General features: G+C 39.6%; 2 protein-coding genes and 2 long non-coding RNA genes across 7 annotated transcripts; 1 reads left to right on the top strand and 3 right to left on the bottom strand.

Annotated features, from left to right (window-relative positions):
- Positions 1–1,319: 1,319 nt before the first annotated feature.
- LOC121716051 (arrestin domain-containing protein 2-like) lies at positions 1,320–3,082 on the bottom strand. The gene is made up of 2 exons (XM_042102203.1): positions 2,521–3,082; positions 1,320–1,907 (listed from the first exon to the last, which is right to left on the bottom strand). Exons 1-2 carry the CDS (start codon positions 2,761–2,763, stop codon positions 1,719–1,721), a joined length of 432 nt encoding a protein of 143 aa, XP_041958137.1. The 5' UTR covers positions 2,764–3,082; the 3' UTR covers positions 1,320–1,718.
- Positions 3,083–5,432: 2,350 nt separating this feature from the next.
- LOC121716048 (arrestin domain-containing protein 3-like) lies at positions 5,433–10,070 on the bottom strand. Of its 4 annotated transcripts, none has more exons than XM_042102197.1 (7): positions 9,624–9,791; positions 9,468–9,509; positions 9,303–9,304; positions 9,054–9,201; positions 8,856–8,952; positions 6,632–6,891; positions 5,433–6,018 (listed from the first exon to the last, which is right to left on the bottom strand). In XM_042102197.1, the coding sequence occupies exons 1-7, from the start codon at positions 9,639–9,641 to the stop codon at positions 5,830–5,832; spliced, it is 756 nt and encodes a 251-aa protein (XP_041958131.1). In that variant the 5' UTR covers positions 9,642–9,791; the 3' UTR covers positions 5,433–5,829. The 4 variants fall into 4 exon arrangements, with proteins under 4 accessions (XP_041958131.1, XP_041958132.1, XP_041958130.1 ...); XM_042102196.1 differs by having other exon boundaries at positions 5,436–6,018; positions 9,303–9,363; positions 9,624–10,066; XM_042102198.1 differs by lacking the exon at positions 9,624–9,791 and having other exon boundaries at positions 5,435–6,018; positions 9,303–9,342.
- Positions 10,071–10,597: 527 nt separating this feature from the next.
- On the top strand, positions 10,598–11,533 carry LOC121716052. Its single transcript, XR_006033743.1, has 2 exons — positions 10,598–10,677; positions 11,189–11,533. It is a non-coding gene; the product is annotated as an uncharacterized LOC121716052 (long non-coding RNA).
- Positions 11,534–11,674: 141 nt separating this feature from the next.
- Positions 11,675–13,787, bottom strand: LOC121716054. The gene is made up of 3 exons (XR_006033746.1): positions 13,105–13,787; positions 12,870–13,021; positions 11,675–12,747 (listed from the first exon to the last, which is right to left on the bottom strand). It is a non-coding gene; the product is annotated as an uncharacterized LOC121716054 (long non-coding RNA).
- Positions 13,788–17,578: the final 3,791 nt, after the last annotated feature.

Genomic DNA, 17,578 nt, shown 5'->3' on the forward strand with positions numbered 1-17,578 from the left:
ATTGAAATTTTAATATCAAATATTGACCGGGATGCCGACCACTTGTGTAGGCCCTAACAGTTGGTTTTACAATAAGAAGCAAAAAGGCGACGAACGACCGTTTAGCCTACCTATCCTCGTGGTTGTGGAGGATGATCATTAGCAGCTGTGAAGTCTTTAATTCTCAAGATAGCCTAATGGTGTAGCCTACTGTCTACGAAGACGTAGGCTAAAATACTACTATCTACAGTCATCCAAAAATGAATTGCCAGAGATAGGCTATGAAGGGAAAAAGTGCAGCATTTTAAACAAGCAAGATTATTTTTACCAGAACAGTTTGTTCTAATTTGTCTCGTGAAATTCGTGCTTGTGGACATCAATCACCTATCTTCTGTCCTTCTATTTCAAGTTATCATGAGTGTCATTTGATTATATAATCACAACAAATGCTAATAAATGAAAACAGAATAGGCTTATGTGCTATAGGCTAACATTACAGGTCAGGCTAGCTCCTGTATGTCAAAATAAACTGATTTGATCCTAATTGTTTAACGATCACACACAACAACTTAACACAGCAACCTCAAACACCACTGTTGAACCTAGGCTACTGCTTCAGTCATGTAAGAAATAAGCAGTTTATGAATTATCTTTATTCGTTTAATCAAGTCCACATGACCAAAATAACAACATATTTAAAGGCTGAGCTAGCATAACAGCCTAATATAGGCGATGCTGCAATGGATAACTAATAAAAAGTTTCATACAATTAATGAACTTTATCACTCACATTCTGAGTTTTTCTGGGTGGTTATATATCCATGCAGATCGTCTTCGAATAAGCCATCGCTGTTATATGATATAATATGTTACAGGATTCATGACTAATGCCATTAATGTTACATTATGCTGACTGACTCTGGCTATAACAGTAGGCTACCGTTTTAACGTCTGCTGAGTCTACTGCCTACCAAGACCTGTCGCTGTTCAGTTGAAGTTAAATGATCAAATATTATTTGATTTTGTGTCAGCTTTCAGAAGGAAGCAATCTTCCTTTCTGGTCAAATTTCACAGCTTCTAAGAAAGGCTATTGTCTTCGTGTAAACCGAGTTTTGAACAGAGAAAAAAAGTTAGGCTACCATTAGGCTACATGCAGGTTCTCCCATAACGTTATCGATACAGATCAATGCACCAAATCAGGGCGATTTTAGCGAAACAACGTTCCTGTGACAGGCTATCAAATATTGAACAATGGGATAACGTTTCATCATCACCTTTATTGATGCCTGAAATGTTGACATTGCTGAAATACAGAGATGTAGCCTACTGAGAGGCAGCTGCAGACAACGATGTTCAATGGGTTCAACTTGTCCCTTGCCTACCAGCTGGATGTAAACAAAGCTATAGAACCTAGAATACGTCACATGAAAAACGTTAATACCTGCACTTTCAAGCAGACCAAAAAAGAAATACATATAATCATGTAAACTCAGCTTCTTGCTATTTATTCATATTTATTCTATTATATATTAAAATATTTATTGAACTCAAACTGTTCTAAAACTAAAGTTATGGTCTTAGTAACCAAACTTTAAGGTGGGTTACAAAAGCATATCATGTAAATTTTTTCACAGAAGAAAAAAATAAATGGGGCTGCATAATTTAAAAACAAAAAGGGGGGAAAAATCTATTTTCCAACATTCTATTTGCAATGAAATGATGAAACCATCACAAGCCAATTATGCCCAAGAACTCCCTGATGGGTTGGGTAGGGTTGGGTATAGACTGTAAACATTATATGGAGGAGGTGGCTCTGTTCTTTCCAAGGCCTCTGATGTTGCTGCTCCATCTGTGTTCTGTGGGGCAGCAGCGATGACCAATGGAAACTTGATCTCCGGATTTCTGGAGTACTTGATATCAAGATAGACCTGAGAAGTTGACAAGAGGTTGGAATTGATAATCGGTGGGTCAAAAACATTTAAACAGAACATCCCATTTACTGATGAGACTGCAGCTACTCTTACAACAGTGCATCCGAACAGCATAATATGTCTAGGAACATATGGAATTATAGTCCAATCCAGTTAACAATTAAACACCTACCCATGTCAAGTCATAGGGCCTGAGCAATGGAGGTGCAAAGCCCTATTGTTTCTGTAAGGATTATTGATTTGGGGTTGTGTAATGATCACTATCAATGGCAACGAGTTTTGTGCTCTGCAAGTAGTTAGTTCGCTCATCGCAATAGAACTTAATTTAAAGCGAAAGTGAGCAAGTAATATGTTGCCATGCAACACCTGCAACTTCAAGTTATATTTGTGTGGTGAACTAGCTATTTGTTTTGTCAACGGTAGCCACGATACGGCAACAAAAATAATTTTAAAAGACCCGTTGTGTTTGCGTTAGATCAAAATCAAATTCAATACATGTGGGTAGGTTATAAGAATTCCTCATTTCGATTCATTCATAATGACACTGCAGTGCATAATAAATAAATAAAATGACCTATAATTATTTGACAATGACATACAGTAGGCCTACCTTGAGTCTGTATTCCACATTGAGTACCTTGCAGTTGGAGAGAATGGAGGGGATGGCATCTGACGGGATACTTAGTGATTTGCTAACGGTTTGATTTGTTGATGGTTCAATTGGCTCTCCTTTCTCTTTGAGGATATCTTTAGTGTGAACCTGTCTAGATTTCATTGCAAAGAAGCTTTGTTTCTGGTACAGGCAATATTTAGGTGTAATGGCACAAGAAGAGTTGTTCTGAATTTCTGACATAATCTTCAATTCAGTTCCTGTAGATGATAAAAGTGTACAATCATCGTGCCATTTTCTCTTAGGAATGCTGCAGATATTGCAACATCCAAAATCTACATCAACCTTATTAAATGATGCAGTGTATGTGTTCTTGTAATTACTATGAAATTATGTTTATTTTATTATGTCAGTAATTATAACATATTATGAATAAACAATTACAGAAAATAGAGTCTATTTATCTAAGCCCCAACTATTTTGATGAGTACAAATGCATTTGTGATTCATATAAAAAGTGGATTTACAGAAAATAGGGGGGGGATTTATAGACCAGGGCTTAAATTTCACTGCGGGATTGCGGGTATTGCTCATAATTTGTTCAAGTCCCGTAACTCTAGCCATCATAATGCGAGAAATTCCCGCATACACTTTTACAGCCTGTCTGATGACGTTAATATAGCCAATCATTAAGTGGCGTGAATGCGGTGCTATTGACCGGACTGATCAACTACCAAGTTGAATTGAACATAGCCTCATGCAGACGCACACACACGGAGAGAGAGAGAGAGAACCACTTTGCGCTTACGCAAATAGGCTACGCTACCATGGCAAACTTTTACATCTGGAAAGAGCTCCTTGGTAACTATCCTGCTAGCTCAGGTCACGTCAACACTTGATCCCAGAAAGATTGTCTTCGACATGTTAGTTTTTTGAACATTTATTGTATCTAATGACATAGAAAACATAATGATTTGCATACACATACCGCACTATGCACAACTTTTATTCACTAGCGACTACAGCCTAAAACCGTCAGGTTGAAGGGGGGCTAATTACTCCATAGAATTACTCTCACGTATTTTCTTAAAGTGACAGGCACTCAATTACACCTACTCATCAGCAATGTGCACTCAATTGGACCTACACACCACATTAAAGATATGCCTAAGTGTTATAGGTTAAACGTCAATATGAGGCATTAAGGTTGCAAACGTAGGCATAGGCGTATGGTGACAGATTCATTTAATAATGCTGCTGTGTGAATCACGGTAAGCGTGCAGGAAGTGGCCACTTCTTATGGGACCCACTGTATGGAAGTGGGCTAAGTAAAATAGAGATGTTTTAAATAAGATAAGGTTAATCAGAATTCTACGATATGCCCGCTTGACAACGGCAGAGATAGAACTGGTGACTATACCACAATAAAAGTATTTTAGAATTAAGGTTTTGCACCTACGTCATAATGTCATGTGACCGTTTGTTTACAACTAGAGTGGTAGGCAAGAATGGTAGGCAAGGCACTGCAGAGAGTGGTAAGCCTACAACAGTCGGGTTGCATAGGCTACACATAGTTACAAATAGCTTCAAAATTGAAATTTTAATATCAAATATTGACCGGGATGCCGACCACTTGTGTAGGCCCTAACAGTTGGTTTTACAATAAGAAGCAAAAAGGCGACGAACGACCGTTTAGCCTACCTATCCTCGTGGTTGTGGAGGATGATCATTAGCAGCTGTGAAGTCTTTAATTCTCAAGATAGCCTAATGGTGTAGCCTACTGTCTACGAAGACGTAGGCTAAAATACTACTATCTACAGTCATCCAAAAATGAATTGCCAGAGATAGGCTATGAAGGGAAAAAGTGCAGCATTTTAAACAAGCAAGATTATTTTTACCAGAACAGTTTGTTCTAATTTGTCTCGTGAAATTCGTGCTTGTGGACATCAATCACCTATCTTCTGTCCTTCTATTTCAAGTTATCATGAGTGTCATTTGATTATATAATCACAACAAATGCTAATAAATGAAAACAGAATAGGCTTATGTGCTATAGGCTAACATTACAGGTCAGGCTAGCTCCTGTATGTCAAAATAAACTGATTTGATCCTAATTGTTTAACGATCACACACAACAACTTAACACAGCAACCTCAAACACCACTGTTGAACCTAGGCTACTGCTTCAGTCATGTAAGAAATAAGCAGTTTATGAATTATCTTTATTCGTTTAATCAAGTCCACATGACCAAAATAACAACATATTTAAAGGCTGAGCTAGCATAACAGCCTAATATAGGCGATGCTGCAATGGATAACTAATAAAAAGTTTCATACAATTAATGAACTTTATCACTCACATTCTGAGTTTTTCTGGGTGGTTATATATCCATGCAGATCGTCTTCGAATAAGCCATCGCTGTTATATGATATAATATGTTACAGGATTCATGACTAATGCCATTAATGTTACATTATGCTGACTGACTCTGGCTATAACAGTAGGCTACCGTTTTAACGTCTGCTGAGTCTACTGCCTACCAAGACCTGTCGCTGTTCAGTTGAAGTTAAATGATCAAATATTGTTTGATTTTGTGTCAGCTTTCAGAAGGAAGCAATCTTCCTTTCTGGTCAAATTTCACAGCTTCTAAGAAAGGCTATTGTCTTCGTGTAAACCGAGTTTTGAACAGAGAAAAAAAGTTAGGCTACCATTAGGCTACATGCAGGTTCTCCCATAACGTTATCGATACAGATCAATGCACCAAATCAGGGCGATTTTAGCGAAACAACGTTCCTGTGACAGGCTATCAAATATTGAACAATGGGATAACGTTTCATCATCACCTTTATTGATGCCTGAAATGTTGACATTGCTGAAATACAGAGATGTAGCCTACTGAGAGGCAGCTGCAGACAACGATGTTCAATGGGTTCAACTTGTCCCTTGCCTACCAGCTGGATGTAAACAAAGCTATAGAACCTAGAATACGTCACATGAAAAACGTTAATACCTGCACTTTCAAGCAGACCAAAAAAGAAATACATATAATCATGTAAACTCAGCTTCTTGCTATTTATTCATATTTATTCTATTATATATTAAAATATTTATTGAACTCAAACTGTTCTAAAACTAAAGTTATGGTCTTAGTAACCAAACTTTAAGGTGGGTTACAAAAGCATATCATGTAAATTTTTTCACAGAAGAAAAAAATAAATGGGGCTGCATAATTTAAAAACAAAAAGGGGGGAAAAATCTATTTTCCAACATTCTATTTGCAATGAAATGATGAAACCATCACAAGCCAATTATGCCCAAGAACTCCCTGATGGGTTGGGTAGGGTTGGGTATAGACTGTAAACATTATATGGAGGAGGTGGCTCTGTTCTTTCCAAGGCCTCTGATGTTGCTGCTCCATCTGTGTTCTGTGGGGCAGCAGCGATGACCAATGGAAACTTGATCTCCGGATTTCTGGAGTACTTGATATCAAGATAGACCTGAGAAGTTGACAAGAGGTTGGAATTGATAATCGGTGGGTCAAAAACATTTAAACAGAACATCCCATTTACTGATGAGACTGCAGCTACTCTTACAACAGTGCATCCGAACAGCATAATATGTCTAGGAACATATGGAATTATAGTCCAATCCAGTTAACAATTAAACACCTACCCATGTCAAGTCATAGGGCCTGAGCAATGGAGGTGCAAAGCCCTATTGTTTCTGTAAGGATTATTGATTTGGGGTTGTGTAATGATCACTATCAATGGCAACGAGTTTTGTGCTCTGCAAGTAGTTAGTTCGCTCATCGCAATAGAACTTAATTTAAAGCGAAAGTGAGCAAGTAATATGTTGCCATGCAACACCTGCAACTTCAAGTTATATTTGTGTGGTGAACTAGCTATTTGTTTTGTCAACGGTAGCCACGATACGGCAACAAAAATAATTTTAAAAGACCCGTTATGTTTGCGTTAGATCAAAATCAAATTCAATACATGTGGGTAGGTTATAAGAATTCCTCATTTCGATTCATTCATAATGACACTGCAGTGCATAATAAATAAATAAAATGACCTATAATTATTTGACAATGACATACAGTAGGCCTACCTTGAGTCTGTATTCCACATTGAGTACCTTGCAGTTGGAGAGAATGGAGGGGATGGCATCTGACGGGATACTTAGTGATTTGCTAACGGTTTGATTTGTTGATGGTTCAATTGGCTCTCCTTTCTCTTTGAGGATATCTTTAGTGTGAACCTGTCTAGATTTCATTGCAAAGAAGCTTTGTTTCTGGTACAGGCAATATTTAGGTGTAATGGCACAAGAAGAGTTGTTCTGAATTTCTGACATAATCTTCAATTCAGTTCCTGTAGATGATAAAAGTGTACAATCATCGTGCCATTTTCTCTTAGGAATGCTGCAGATATTGCAACATCCAAAATCTACATCAACCTTATTAAATGATGCAGTGTATGTGTTCTTGTAATTACTATGAAATTATGTTTATTTTATTATGTCAGTAATTATAACATATTATGAATAAACAATTACAGAAAATAGAGTCTATTTATCTAAGCCCCAACTATTTTGATGAGTACAAATGCATTTGTGATTCATATAAAAAGTGGATTTACAGAAAATAGGGGGGGGATTTATAGACCAGGGCTTAAATTTCACTGCGGGATTGCGGGTATTGCTCATAATTTGTTCAAGTCCCGCAACTCTAGCCATCATAATGCGAGAAATTCCCGCATACACTTTTACAGCCTGTCTGATGACGTTAATATAGCCAATCATTAAGTGGCGTGAATGCGGTGCTATTGACCGGACTGATCAACTACCAAGTTGAATTGAACATAGCCTCATGCAGACGCACACACACGGAGAGAGAGAGAGAGAACCACTTTGCGCTTACGCAAATAGGCTACGCTACCATGGCAAACTTTTACATCTGGAAAGAGCTCCTTGGTAACTATCCTGCTAGCTCAGGTCACGTCAACACTTGATCCCAGAAAGATTGTCTTCGACATGTTAGTTTTTTGAACATTTATTGTATCTAATGACATAGAAAACATAATGATTTGCATACACATACCGCACTATGCACAACTTTTATTCACTAGCGACTATAGCCTAAAACCGTCAGGTTGAAGGGGGGCTAATTACTCCATAGAATTACTCTCACGTATTTTCTTAAAGTGACAGGCACTCAATTACACCTACTCATCAGCAATGTGCACTCAATTGGACCTACACACCACATTAAAGATATGCCTAAGTGTTATAGGTTAAACGTCAATATGAGGCATTCAAATTACTAAATATGTTTAGCTACTAGTAATTACTAGTAAAATGCTATACTTTAAAAAAAATGCATTATTAAATAAATACACTCTATACGAATTCAAAAATATATGATAGAAACATATCACATAAGCTATCATTTTCAGTGTGTGTTTGTGTGTGTGGAGAGAGTCAAGCAGAATCTAGGATGTCCACTGTTGTGAATGATCCCACTACAGTATATATTACTGATGACGTCAGGGTGGTGGGGGCCCCAAAATCAAACACTTTTTTAAAAAAAGTATCGAAGTATTGAAATCGCAATTCTTGACTTGGTATCAGAATCGACCCCCCTCCCCCCTAAATTGTGTAAATCCCCCCTACATGAATAACCTAAGGGGGGAATTCCCCCCCATTTTGAAAAATGAATTTTAAGCCCTGTAGACTATAGAACTAAACAGTATGGAAACAAAACTGTGCATTCATTATAAGTGGGGTAAAATTACTATACTATACATGCAATGACTAATACAGTCATTATTAATAATCATTGGTTACATAAATACATGCTTATAACTGCAATAACAACACTTGCTTGCGATATAAGCCTTAGGTCTAATTCATAATGAAGTGAGCTACTTTTCAAATGAATGGCATTACTGTGCCTGTCATATTGAAACTGTGTGCGCTTAATATGTAAGTTTAACTGAGTGTAATAGACATAGTGTTAAAAAAACATTACTGTCTGATGTATAGTAAAAATCGAAGATGCTACAGCGGGACTGAATACTGCATAAAACTACATCATTGTCGCCCACTACACCAGTTTACTCCAGGAACTGTGGTCTCTGGGGTGAAGTTACTCATGGTGTCTGGTTGCTTTGGTGGACTCAGGGGGCTACAGCTAAAATATGGGTTTTAGACATGTTGTCTCTGTGCTTGAAAGTGATTCAGTAAATTTAGTCAAATTGTCCCATAACAAGAGTGTTATACATTCTAATGGTGAAAAAAACAATAATCCAAATCTAGAGCACTCTACATTACCTACCTGGGTAATATTTCATGCCGTCAATGTTTACATTAACAGAGACATTTCCAGAGTTAAGAAACCTTAACTTCTTGTCTGCGGTCCCAAACTGAGACTCCTGTGAAGAAAAGACAAATTAATGTCAAAGGTGTCATCAAGTGTACCTTTTAGTGCAGAATAGATAAGTAACGGAGAGAGAAGAAGTTCTGAAATATTTACTTTCATATCTGGAACATGCACATCTGTCTTGGACAAAAAAGTGAACTTAGTTTTGTCTTTGGTTGACATCCGCATAGACCTGGTCAATTTTGCCTCTAAGAAGTAAACCACTTTTCCAGCTCCACCTTTGAAGGATGATGGCATGTCCCTGTGCACACACATTAAAAGGACCGTTATGTCTATTTAGTATTTCAACACTTGTAGGCCTATTTATATTCTAGAAATAAACAATACTTTTTGCAGACTTACTGCTGAGGTATTTGAAAAGAGAATGGGTACACATGGCATCCTGGACAAACAACGTCAGAATCTGAATTAACAACAACATGGAATAAACATAGGGTAGTAAATAATCCTTTTCTGCATTATATAGTTTTCTGGTGGTGTTGCTGCTGCTGTTTTTTGTAAACTTACACATCTCTGATTGGTCTTGCAGAAGTGAAAATCCATCGTTTTCTGGAGAGAAAATAATTAGGCTTGTGATCACTTTCTAAATGGTCAAGTGTTTTGTAGACTAACATTTTTGATAAATGAAAACTGAGATCAGAGCATTCAGCAGGCCTATTTTACCTTTATGTTTCTTCTCATGTATGAAGAAATGTTCCGACTTGAAGAGGGTTTCTTTGTCGTGGTAAACAATAGTAGTCTGTCCACATTGTTGAGTCCACAAGACACTTGCTTTACCTTTTGCTTTAATTAAAAAAGAATTTACCTTAATTTCCTTATCAACCTCAAGAGTAACACGTCCAGAAATATAGTCACCATTACTGAAAGTATTCGTTTCGTTGATTGCGTCGTATGTCACTGACAAGCTCTTAATCCCACTCATTTTTTGAAAGTTGTAGGTAGGCTAGGTTACTACTACCACCAGGAAACAAATCAACTTGGAGAGGAGGCAGTTGTAGACTCGCCCTCTTCCTGGAAATTGAATATATGACAAGTGCGCAATCGGAAAGACACGGCCACGTGACCGTCATTAAATTGGAGAAGTGAAATGGTCCGTTCATAGCCTGACGTAGTCATACTCAATTCTAGTCAGAATTTGAGTCTGATACTGCTCCATTGAGCTGTGATTATGGGGCGTGTTTCAAACGAACCAGGAAAAAAATGCCTCTGCACTCAATTGGATAGACCTACAACCAATCAGAGCAACAGAGTGTGTGACGTATGTTAAGCGACGCATAGTTGATGTCAACAGAACTTAACTGCACGCTGGAAGAAGTAGAAGATGAGTCTGAGCGATTTTCGCAGGTGTTGTAAAAATAATGTAAGGATACACGGAGTTCTTCAACACACGAACCTCATTTTTGAGAGAAACAGTAAAGGTGAATGCATATACGATCAAGTTATCCGTTTAGGATTACAACTCCACAACACGGCAAACAAATCGCATCGCATTTGTCGGTCCTGTCAGAACTTTATAACACGGTTGGAACGCGACATGCCCGTGTTTAAAAAATGGACAGACGACGAAGGAGACCAGCCTGAAGAACCGCGTTCATCTGAGGCATCAGAGAAAAGAGACCGGTAGCCTACTCCTTCCAAGACGCCCCGGACTCTGAAGAAGTTCTGCCCCAATCCGTCAACTCCAACCGGTACAAAAACGCGAAGAAGCATTACAGAGGTAAGCTTGTTAATACATTTCTACTTCTTATGATATGACTTTGAGAATAACCTCGATTGCCACGTTTCACATGAGTTAATAGTGAGTCGTGATTATTGTCCAATGTGATAAACACTGTGCATTCCCACACTCCTCATTTCCGTGAAATCTATCTGATTAAATCATCTAGTCATATTTTGACATGCCTAGTATTCTGGAAGCCAGCCCGAATTTCAGTGTAGTGTGAGCAAATGTTACCAGGATAAACTTGTACCTGATGTGTAAGTTGGCCTCTGTCACTTTGTCAATATGTAGAAACGTCATTTTGTAATGGACTAGCATGTTATCCAACCCCCACTTCTGTGCTCTGCACCTCTGTGGGGGGTGGGCAGTGTTTCTCTGACCTGCTCAGCAATTGCATCTGGTGTCACCATATTTAACAGTCTGTATTTTCCAATGTATTGTCAATGCACGTTATACTTATTAGGCTATACTGTAATTCTTCACACTGATGTGTTCACTTATATTTCAGGTTGTCACCCATTTTCCATCCACTTGACCTCCACCTGGAACACCTAAAAAAATTTCTCAAATAATTTATGACAGGATTGGGACCAAACATGTCAGAAATGTCAGCAGCCAGAATCAGTAGGTCCATTGGCATCGTCAAAGAGCTAATGGACAAAACGGACACAGAGCTGGAGCTGACAAGGCCGACTGGCATTCATCATGTGGCCCGAGAACAGGAGGACGTTTTAACACTGGTAAACGTTTTCAGAGAGACACAACTTTCCCAACAAAAATCACCCAGGCAGGCAGTATCATGCATTCCCGAATTTCAAGAGAAACTTATTGGCAAAGCTGAATTACCAGGAGATGTGGATGAAGTCCAAAATAATGGACTGGCAAAATGTGCCTATTTAAATAATTAAAGTAAATAAATAAAGTAAATGTGAACTGTAAATATTGTTTTCATAAATGACAATGTAAATAATTGTTCATATAATAGTTTAGTAGCATCCACATTCTTGAAACCATTTTTGTGTGTTTTCTTATTGGTTGTATGTTCAAAGTTCAGCGTATATCTTCAAACATTACCCATTATGTGTAGATATTAAAAATATTTATTGACATGTCTTATTGTTTGTCTTTTAAATGCAGAAACATCACCAACCAGTAGAGAAGTATAAACCATTTTAATTTAATTCAAAAATATTAATGTAACAGAGGTAAAAAAAAAAGGCATTTGCACAAGACCCTGAAGCTACAAATTTGAGCCTGAATTTGAAGCTAGTCTGAGATCTTCAACATTGACAAGCCTGATTCCAAGTTACTTGGTGATGATTGGTTACTTTGATGATGAGGATGATAAGATACAGTGTAATCCATGTCAACCTGAACACGGTCATCAAACAAATTAGTTTGACTCTGTTCGATGTCATCAAAAACCTCATGCATAATTCATAGTATCTCTTTTGCATGTTCCAGTTTGTATGTAGGGAAATTATGGATAATGAAGTCCAGGTCAAATATCTGTGTGCACTGTTCTAAAACCGATCAATGAGTTCATCTCCAAAACCAGTGCAGGCTGTGTCGACTGTGTAAAGTGGTATGTTTGTATGGTCCTGAAGTAAACTACTCCTGTAAGTTTGTAACAGTTCCCTGATCAAAAGTGTGCCTTCAGGTGTGACTATTCTGTGTTTGTGGTGTGATGAAACCTCCCCTTGAAAGTGTTCATATTTGGGGATTAGCTCCCCACAACCTTCAGGTTCACAAGAACAAACAGAATGACAGTGAGTGCAGCACAGATGTCCTAGATCAACAGATGTGGCGTGTTCCTCAAAATGGCAGTACAAAGCTTTCCGCAGACAACTAGTGACTCCATTATAAAGTACCGTCTTAACTGCTGGGTCAAGCTTTGTACTAACAACCCTCACAATCCAGTGTATGGCCAGGTACTTTGACCCAGTCTGATGTTTGTTCTGTTTGGATTCAGAGCCAAAATGATTGGATTGTCCATCTGAAGCTGTTTCATAACCCTGGCTCTGGATTCCCGATCAGCAGAAGCGGTCAATGCCAGCACAGGTGTATCTGGAATATATAGCAGTACAAAAAGCAACCAATAAGTAACAGTAAAAATAAGAAATTATGAGTAGTATAATTTAGTACTTTTTAATGACTAAAAAGACATCTAAAAAGAATACATCACTTACAGGGGTACAGTGACTACCAACATGGGTATGGTGCTTGAGTACATAAAGCAACATCCAAATGAATGGACGATTTGCATCTGAATGGGCAACCAGTTCCCAGTTTTGGGGGAGAGTGGTTAGTGTTTAGAAGTGGACAAGTTCCTGTAATGCAACTGATTTCAATTAGAGTGGTGAATTACACTAAGTGTAGAAAACATCGAAGACTGAATATGCAGGAAGTCTGTTTTGTACATACTTAGCAGCTTTAACTAAGGATCTAAGGTCCCCCAACTTGGCGAAGCTGTCGCGAAATGACGTCTGCCCTTTTGCAGCCTGACCACTGATAGAAATAAAACAGTAACCTACATTAGAATGTTTTAACAGCTAGTTCGCTACAATCACACTAACGTTATGATTGTACCAAGTCTGAGTTAGCGAACGTACAACGATACCTACTATGTTTACAACATGGGATTCATATCACGACATTGGAAGTTATTTACTAAGTCAGACAGTTAGATTCTCTTACCATTTGTAAGTTAGATGAACTTCGTCCACGACGATACCCATTACGTTGGCTTGAAAAACATCGGAGCCTAGCATGCCCCTCCACTTGTTGTTCAGCAGCCAGGATCCCGGGCTTCAAAAAAGGATCTGGCAACGACCGCTGGCTATATCCACCTCGCCGTGATGGCCATTTCAGTTGCTTCGGCAAAAACATATTTCTTATCAACAAATGCCTTGATCCCGTTACTCTGTTCCTCTTTTAAAATTAATTCGATGTCGATATCTTCTAGAACAGACCTGATAGCAGAATCTACACATCTCAATTCTCCAGCGGCAGCCATCGTTGTTGAAACGAATTCAACCCAAGCGCTCTTTGGTGACGTGGTTGATTACGTTACTGTTGAGCATCTGTCCATCATCGTATAAAGCCCGCCCTGACAATTTCATTGGCCCGCCAGCTTTTGGGCGAGCATACTCGCGCCACTATGGATCAATGCCAGACCGAACTTCCCGACCTCAAACGTTGTGGGCGGGACTAAGTTCGGAATGGCACCCAGGCTAGTCTGTTCATGCAACCTGGGAATATCAGGAGTCGGCCCCGCGATTGCGTTGTTTTTTCCACTGCAAGTGTTCATGTGCTTTGCCGTGGGAATATGTGAAAAACATGGATGTCACAACAAATGTTAAAACATATGCTCACTAAACACTTAAATAAACAACTGTTTTTCATATGGTGTAAGACGCTTGTGAAAGAAGGATAGGCCTATGCAGCTTTCAAGTGACAAAAACGGCAAATTCCCAAGTTCACATTAAAATTGTTTGACATGAAAGTCCACATGGACTACAAATGAACTACAACGTGATGACAAAAGTGACGACAAGCACCCAACTGGGCAACTCAGGTAGCAAAAATCTTCCCCCAGATTCCCATCTGTTATAGTTATATAGTTATATTATAGCCTCTGCCTTATGCTGCCAGTAAAACTTTAAAAAATCCTGACCTCCGAAAAAAGTGTGTTCATGAGATCAGCTTGGTAAGCAAATAAACGCATAGGCCTATGTTAATAGAACTGCTTACTATGGTTGAGCAAAATGTCTCGGGCGAGTGTTTCTATCTAGTGTTAATTTAGTGATTCATTACCTTGCCTATTTGTAGGCTAATGACAGTGAGATTCCTCTCTTGTGTTGTGGCCGCAATGGTTGGAGAATATGATAGTGACGTCAAGTCGAGTAATTGGGGCACAAGACTTCCGCACAGGTCTCCGAGCAAAAAATAGAACCCGACTTTGCCGACAAGTAATTTTTCCTCTGTCGGAGGTCGGAATTTCTCAATATCTGATGTGGCATGAAGTCGTTATTATTCCCATGTGAAGTGACGTGAATGATGACGTTTTTGGCTGGGTCCAATCACAGTAAAACATAGTTAACTTTATTTGAATGAAAACTGTGGTCGTACACACACTCATACAAAAATAGCGTGGGCGGGGCTAAGTTCGGCTGGCATCCAGGCTAAGCGCACTACTTATATAGTCAAAACTAGAGGAATTATTAGGGGTTTGCACGGCGTGTCATCAGATCTGGATGTCGCCATATTGGAGATACTCGCCTCATTAGAAAGCATTAGGCACTGAAGTAAATCCCTAACATCGCCAAGGAAAATGGTTAGTTATTGCCGTGTTTTAGGTTGTACCAATAGGTCAGACTGAGAAAAACATCTGGTGTAGGTATCGACTTCCAAAAGTTATTAAAAAACCAGGGAGAAAGGAGAATAATGCCAGAAGTTATCAGAGTAAGGGGGGCGCTTGTGGTTAAACTTGGTACTTCGTCTCCCTCACCCAACTCATATGGATCTGCGCTGCCAATAATCCGTAATTTCTCAAAATATCGCGCCTTTTCTTGTGGTCCAAGTCCTGCCCTATGCCTTTGCATCTTGCATGCCTTTGCAGACGCATTTTGATGAGCTTTTCTGTTGTTTAGACATGGCTACAATCACGTAAGATATCCAAATTGCATAATACTCCATTGTACTTCATTCACTGAGTATCGCCAATATGGCCGTGCGTGCTGGGTTACCATGTTTACCGGCCAGAACGTGACGTCCGTGCAAACCCCTAATGTGCAGTTCATGCAAGAAATGCAATATTTGTTATATGAAAAAAACCCTTCGTTGTCAGTGCATGTTATTGCAAAAATGCAATATTATTTAAGCAATAAACCTCGAGAGGCCGTAGGTTACACAGATTTTACAACAGCTAAGGGGTGTTGTTAAGCACGGCGCGCTAGTGGAGTGCCTAAAACCCCCCTTAGCTGTTGTAGAATCAGTGTAACCAAAGTCCTTCTAGGCAAGTCCCTCCACTCGGCGGCCATATGACAACGCTTTTTGGGCACTTATCGGGCATCCATCTCGGCAGAAATGCGCGTGTGCAAGGCTTCACGACACCAATCTTGCTCCAGCAGCGAGATCACAACACATGATTGGCACGATGTCTTCACAACACACCACATTATTGGCTCAATGTATTCACAACACAGCACAAGATTGGCTCAATGTATTCACATGTCGACATTTTGCCGCGGAAGGGGTGTGATATGCGTAGACAACTGCCATATTGGCGTTACAAACTAAGCCCATGCATTTCTATGGAGGATTTTGGAGTGCTGTGTCTCCTTATTAGAAAGTCTCTGGTGTAACCATACGAACTCAAGTGGCTTATTGCTTTTCTAAAACTGTTGCCATAAATACCTGGCAAAGTTTCATAAAGTAAAGGCAAAGCAACGAAAAATGTAGCAATTTTTTCATAGCTAGTCATTCTTCCGCCAAGAAATATATTTCCTCTATCTGAATGGTTGCCAAGCAACGTCGAGACGCAGCTACTTTAACTTTATATCAAGTTATGGTAGCGCAGTAATATAGAACGGAATGCGGTCAAGGTGTATGTTTGTGCTGGATTTTACAACGGCATCAAACGTGATTCAGCCAATCACAATCAAGGATCGGAACTATCAGTTTTAGAAATGAAAATATATTTGTAGGCTACTGCATTGTAAGATAGGCTGTTTTGGTGGTGTAAGTGCCCTCACTAACCTCAGCCTGAAGTACATAAATATTAGGATGGAAGCTCATGTGTGTCCTCAGTCTGACAACTGGTGCCCTCAGCCTCTCAATCCTGTTTCACTGCAGGGCAAGGGCCATTGAGGGGCTAACCAGACAGCTTTATAACCACTAAGCACTGCCCAACCCACTGGCTAAACAATCTTATAGGAATCACTCTTTCAGCTTGGGCCAATAAACTCAACACCTTCACTCCCGCAGTGGAATCTTCTCTCCTGCAACGCATGTCCAACACCTGCTTCTGGCAGAAGTCTGCTGTTGCATGTATCGACTGCCTGGTCAGTTCGTGCCCCTCATGCAGCTGTGCCCACAGCTGTCCAAAGGAGTCCAATCAGGGCCCCACTATTTCTTCTGGCTTAGGACAGAGGTACAGTAAAACTCCTCCACTAGTCTGTTGATGCAGTGGCTTTGTCTTTGATGCTCAGCCACTGGCAGAAGTTCTGCCTCTGGACACTTGGGTGCACCAAACTGGCAGAGCATCTTACTGACCAAGATGTCAACTGTTGTGAAGGTACTCTGGATTGGAACCAAAAGCACCTTGGGTCACTTAGTGAAGTAGTCTAAAGGTAAAGCCACGATGACATTGCAGTTCCTATTGCAGGAAACAAACCCAGCACGTCAGCAGCCACTCGCTTTATACTGGTGTTTTAAGGGCAGATATGTTATCCCAAAGTTTTGAGAGCAGAGTTGTTCACCCAAGGTTGTTGCTGCCGCACAGTCACCTATGCCTAGACCTGGGGAAGGACAGGGTCTTGTGCTTGAGTGCCCTGTAGCTGTTGTCTGACTCAGTAGTGTGTGCTGAGGGGTGTAGGTCACTGCTGTCTGAAAGAGAGGTTAGGGGCCCACTCGCTACTCTGAATGACCAGGCCCACTCCCTGCTCCAATGGGTTGAGGGGGGCCATCGGCAGGTTGTGTGTTGTGGCAGGTTTGGCTGAGTCATTAGGTAACAGTGGAAATCTAGATGACAGGTGTTGTAATGGTGCTATCAGTGCTACCTAAATATATTGGAAAATTCCATTGCCTACACTCTTTTGGTATGCTGCTACCAATATGTTGAAGGTCACAATTCATAACAGTAAGATTCATACTCATAGGTAAGTCTTGTCAATCA

Source organism: Alosa sapidissima, chromosome 8 (genome assembly GCF_018492685.1).
Source record: "Alosa sapidissima isolate fAloSap1 chromosome 8, fAloSap1.pri, whole genome shotgun sequence".
NCBI lineage: Eukaryota > Metazoa > Chordata > Actinopteri > Clupeiformes > Clupeidae > Alosa > Alosa sapidissima.

Excerpts from the sequence above, each read along its gene's own strand:
- LOC121716051 (XM_042102203.1), bottom strand. The coding sequence starts at position 2,763 with ATGTCAGAAATTCAGAACAACTCTTCTTGTGCCATTACACCTAAATAT. Across the intron at positions 1,908-2,520 it reads ATGTGGAATACAGACTCAAG|GTCTATCTTGATATCAAGTA; the intron begins GTAGGCCTACTG and ends TCAACTTCTCAG.
- LOC121716048 (XM_042102196.1), bottom strand. The coding sequence starts at position 9,882 with ATGAGTGGGATTAAGAGCTTGTCAGTGACATACGACGCAATCAACGAA. Across the intron at positions 9,364-9,467 it reads GCAAGACCAATCAGAGATGT|ATTCTGACGTTGTTTGTCCA; the intron begins GTAAGTTTACAA and ends TTGTTAATTCAG. Across the intron at positions 6,892-8,855 it reads CGGCATGAAATATTACCCAG|GAACTGAATTGAAGATTATG; the intron begins GTAGGTAATGTA and ends TATCATCTACAG.